The sequence below is a fragment of the Branchiostoma belcheri genome, unplaced genomic scaffold (genome assembly GCF_001625305.1).
Source record: "Branchiostoma belcheri isolate BF01 breed outbred unplaced genomic scaffold, Haploidv18h27 scaffold159, whole genome shotgun sequence".
Lineage (NCBI taxonomy): Eukaryota > Metazoa > Chordata > Leptocardii > Amphioxiformes > Branchiostomatidae > Branchiostoma > Branchiostoma belcheri.
Genome location: NW_017803035.1, coordinates 314,826 through 319,760, shown reverse-complemented (window position 1 = coordinate 319,760; position 4,935 = coordinate 314,826). Strand labels below are relative to the sequence as shown.

At 44.6% G+C, this 4,935-nt stretch overlaps 1 protein-coding gene across 1 annotated transcript; it reads right to left on the bottom strand.

Annotated features, from left to right (window-relative positions):
* Positions 1–336: 336 nt before the first annotated feature.
* Positions 337–4,273, bottom strand: LOC109465855 (death-associated protein kinase 1-like). The gene is made up of 7 exons (XM_019763344.1): positions 4,187–4,273; positions 3,813–3,944; positions 3,000–3,236; positions 2,803–2,896; positions 2,470–2,633; positions 1,939–2,139; positions 337–1,698 (listed from the first exon to the last, which is right to left on the bottom strand). Exons 1-7 carry the CDS (start codon positions 4,256–4,258, stop codon positions 613–615), a joined length of 1,986 nt encoding a protein of 661 aa, XP_019618903.1. The 5' UTR covers positions 4,259–4,273; the 3' UTR covers positions 337–612.
* Positions 4,274–4,935: the final 662 nt, after the last annotated feature.

The following is a 4,935-nucleotide window of genomic DNA, read 5'->3' as shown; positions in this document are numbered from 1 at the left end:
ATATTATTCAAAAACAAACATCTTGTCAATGATACCAATAATACATCTTACCAATTTGATGCCTTTCACGCCAGACCTTTGTGTGAATTAGTCCTTCTGTCATTAATGTGAAACATCACTTTTATTACTCACTGAAGCAGAGGTTTAGGCTTCGGCCTATTTTGACGTGTTTTATCGGACTGTCTTTTTTGTACTGGTATACTGTCTTATCATTTACATTGCTGCTGTATTGTAATAACCAAAAGATTTGCTTTTATATTAAAAGTTTTGGTTGGTGGGCTTAAATTGGGAAGAAATCAAAATGGTAGACTCATAATTAATAACCAGGAAGAACAGGTGACGGGGAAGTTTATACCTTCAGCAAGGAGGTTATGTTTGGTCAGGCAACATGGAAACTTTGGATCCGTGAGCTTTGACTGTGATCAGTCGTTGACAGAGTGATACAGAGACGCCCCCTGTTGGGGTCTCTACCGACTGCAGTTTAATCCCTTGGGATTTTATTTTTTGGCTTTGAATCATCGCCATTGGCAAGAAATGAAAGAGTTAGCTTTGAGTTTAAGAAGCCCGTAGCAAATTCAGATAGCACACAGGGTATAGTTAGCTGTCAATTGCTCATTCCATGGCCAGCCCTTCATCTGAGCTAGTTTCGGACACATTGTCTTCCAACTGTAGCTGTCCAACATTCCCTTCCAACTGTGGCTGCCCAACATTCCCTTCCAACTGTGGCTGCCCAACATCCCCTTCCAACTGTGGCTGTCCAACATCCCCTTCCCACTGTAGCTGTTCCAGTTGTCCTGTGGCACCTTGATACATGTTGATGATGGCACCATCGCCTGCGTTGATGATGTGGTTGTGCATCTCGTACACGCGGGGCTCCTGGTGCGAGTATCCAACAGCTCCTTGCTCCTCTTCATAGTCTCTTCCGCCACACAGGAGGTCATCGACGTCTTCTGAGAAGCCGAGGATGCCGTGATGGACGTTGCCGTCCTCTGCTTTGGCCTTGTTGATCTGATCCATGCTGTAGGAGTAGAACTCTTCTCTGTGCTCCTTCAGTGCACGAGCGCTGAGCACCCTTTCCTCTGTAGTAGTGCCTGGACTGACCTCGTCGAGCACATTGCTGAGGATGTTCTCAATCTTCTCGAGCATCTGCCGGCAGCTCGGCTTGTCGCCCTGCTCGCTTCGCACGCAGATGTTGACCGCACGGCCGTCTGGGGCGAGCTTGATGAGGCCTTCTACGTTGGAGTCGAAACACTTGGCTCCGTCTCTCCACAGCAGCGGGCGGTTTTTCAGTTCCCTCATCAGGCGCGTCTGCACACGGGGGAAGAACGCGGAGGAGAACATGTCGGTGGTGTCGGCACACTGGACTTGCTTGCCGAAGTAGACGGTCTTGGCAGGGGTCGCAGTTGGCTGCCACTTCTCTGGAGGCATGGTCTGTGTCAGCAGCCCGGGGATGATGAACTCCTTTCTGTCATAGGTGTGGCAGAGCTGGAACTCTTGCAGCAGGGTGATCAGGAGATCTACATCGGCGACATCTTGGAACACCCTCTGGATTTCCTCTTTCGTGACGACGTCGTCGACGGTTCTCAGATGTTTGATGGGAAAATTGTCTGGAGCCATCACTTTGCCGAATACATTTGTGCAGAGCCAGTTGGGCTTCAGGATAACGATGGGCTCCGGAGTTGTGGACACAAACAAGATCTGTAATCAGAGAGAGACGATTGTATGACAAGTTGAAAATCTTTTATCGTTTACCGTGTATCAATATTGCTTTGTTAGTTGGTTAAAATGTCATATATTGCGTAGAACATTCTCATTTACATGGCGTAACAATGGTAAAAGCAAGTATTGTAACCTATGTTATATTGCCTCCATATTTTTATACATAACATACAGTCCATGAACAGTAATATGTTCAGTAATATGTTTGTTATTGTTTACCTCTCCAAGGTGAGCCAAGTACTGCGAAGACGTCTTGAGAAAATCTTCATTGGTCAGCTGGTCAACCCCCATCATCTCCATCACTGCTTCTTTGTACTCCGTCCACCTCAAGACAGGACACCTTGGGTTGCACTTCTCCTTGGCCCATTTCGGAAGGCACTTCAAGATCTCAGCACACAGCTTGGGAATGGCTCGCTGATGCTACATAACGAAAATGAACAGTTAGGGCCATAGCTACCTTACAGTTGTTGTTGAGTAATTTCACAATCATTACCGCGTGGGCTTATGAAAAGACACTGTAGGTTTGGATAGTCAAATTGATACCCATGATCTGCGTGCTTATTTGACATGTATTGAATCATTCTGCAAATATTATGTATTAATTTTATGTCTTATACATTCATATTGCATGTCCTGTTTTTGAACAACAGTAGGGATGTATGACGAAAACTACAAGTCGGTTTCCATTTGAATCCAAATATTTTAGATAAAATACTAAAGTTAAAAAGAAACTATTACAAAACGACTCACTTCCAGAAGCTCGGTCTTAAGTCTTGCCAGAAGGTCTTTAAGACGCCACATGTCAGTCTGACGAGTCTTCCTGCAGTCGAGGAGAAACACTTCGTCTGAGATGTTCAGGTGATCCTTGAACGTTGACGTCATCAGCTCAAGGATGGAAGATGCTCGTTGATGACCTGTTAGAGAAAGCAATAGGTAAATGAGTAGACGAAATATTTTGAGCCAAAAATCATTGAGAGGATAGTGGACATAGGGCATAGTGGACTGAAGAACCCTTTAGCATCCCTTGTTTCAGTAGTAGGCAGTCCGAGTAAATGGCAGGAATTACAGTATGATGTAACAAACCTGTATCAGTCTGGTCCGCATGACTGGCCACTAGGATGACGTAAGGTTTACTCTTTGTGTTGCAGGACTTGATGAAACACAGCCACCAGTGGACCTGTGAGAAAAAAAGTGAGTTACTGTCGAAATCAATTGAGATTCCTCAGAAGTGTCTTCAACAGTTACCACCTACATTGTGTAGAAGATACCCGTTTAGTCACCTTTTTCTTCTGTGTGTTGATATCGTCCATGATGCTGTACAACACAATGAAGATGGTGTTCTCTGCGTCCATGAACATGCTGTGGGTTACCGCGTACTCCGACTGTCCAGCGAAGTCCCACACACTGACCTGCCCCACGCCGGGAATGTTGGTTGTTCCCACATTCACACCTGGGGTGGGCTCGTGTGGCTGGTCGTCTGGAGTCATTCGATCTCTGAAGAAGCCCACGAAAGATCCCTACATGAAATCATCTAATATTTAGTTAGGACATTCAGTTCAGTGCTATAGATAGAGGAAAATGTTACTACAATTTTCGCCAAGAACATAAAGATGTCAAGAGAATCTTTACTTATAAAGAATCTTTGTACATATAGATTATTCAGGAAATCTGTAATAACTGTTTAATAACAATGACAGTGTAGGGTTGGCACGAATATGAAATGAAAGAATTAAAAAAAAATTATATTTCTATAATACAAGGAATGCATACATCACTTACAAAAGACACATTCCGTACAGTGAAAAATATCTAAATGAAAGAATGTTCTTGATCTACTGATGTACTTGTAGCAATTCAAATCCGCTATCATTCAAGTCATACCATCCTGCATCACGTGCATGGAACTGCAAATAATATAATATAATTGAAAAACAGTTCCAACGTTATGAATTCATCCTGACATTCCAGACACAAATACATGACACATTGTACACTTTACTGGTTAAATTCAAGCAATTCTGTGTCTTTGTGCTCTAAATGTCTAATTTCATCGTCCTTATTGTAATGGAATTATTATTAGTTTACGATCGTACCGTTTGCAGAGTTTCCACCAGAGTAGATTTGCCAGCTTCCTGTGGTCCACAGAAGCACAGTTTAAACCTGTCCACTTTCACTCCACCGGACTGTTTCATCAGTTTGTGGTAGGGAACCTCAAAAGCCAGATTCTGGATGGTCAATATAAACACTCGACTTGCATCATCCAAAAATTAAGCCTTTCTGATAATGGGCCTTTAGCTGGGCGTCATTAAGCAAAACCAAAGTATAGGCACCCATTCGTTCATAATCGCTAATCAAATGTGATGACAAAATAACAGGAAGATTTCTTGTATTCAGTAGCTCTGAAAGCGGTTGGCAACATTTTGGAGACTATGATACACAGGTTTGCAAGATATCAGTAACAATTTACCTTTAGGAAACGTCGGTGGTTTTGGTCACGCACGAAGTCCAGTGGTGTCTCCCCATCCTGTTTACGAGGCATAAAGCGTAACTTAACACAATGTTTTTGTACCTATTCTTACTAGTTTGTTGAAAAGCGATATTATTGAAAGAATTCGCAGACGACCTCGCCCCGATAGTGGCCCACTTATTCAATGCCTCGTATGAAGAGGGAACTGTACCCCTGGCATGGAAGTCGGCAAACGTTGTCCCTGTGCCCAAATGTGCCGGTGCATCTCGAGCCCAGGACATGAGGCCAGTGTCACTCCTCTCGGTCTTGGCCAAACTACTCGAACGGTGCATCCTGAGGAGATTACTTCCATCCATCCTACCGGTCATCAAGGACCAGTACGCGTATGTAAAGGGTTCTTCGACCACCATCGCTCTAGTCCGAATGGTCCAAACCTGGCTTACAGCACTGGACTCTAACAAGCCAGCCCTAGTCAGAGCCATCTTCGCTGATATGAGCCAGGCGTTTGATCGTGTGGATCATGCTCTCTTGCTACAACGTGTGATGGACATTCAGGCCAGCCCACGCATGCAAAGGTGGATCTTCAGCTACCTTCAGAACCGCCGCCAGAGAGTTGTCTTGGATGACGTGACCAGCGCCTGGCTTACCCTAACGTCAGGTGTGCCACAGGGCGGAGTCCTCTCTCCCTACCTGTTTCTACTCTTTATGAGCTCGCGCACCACGGTACATCATGACACCACAAACGTTGG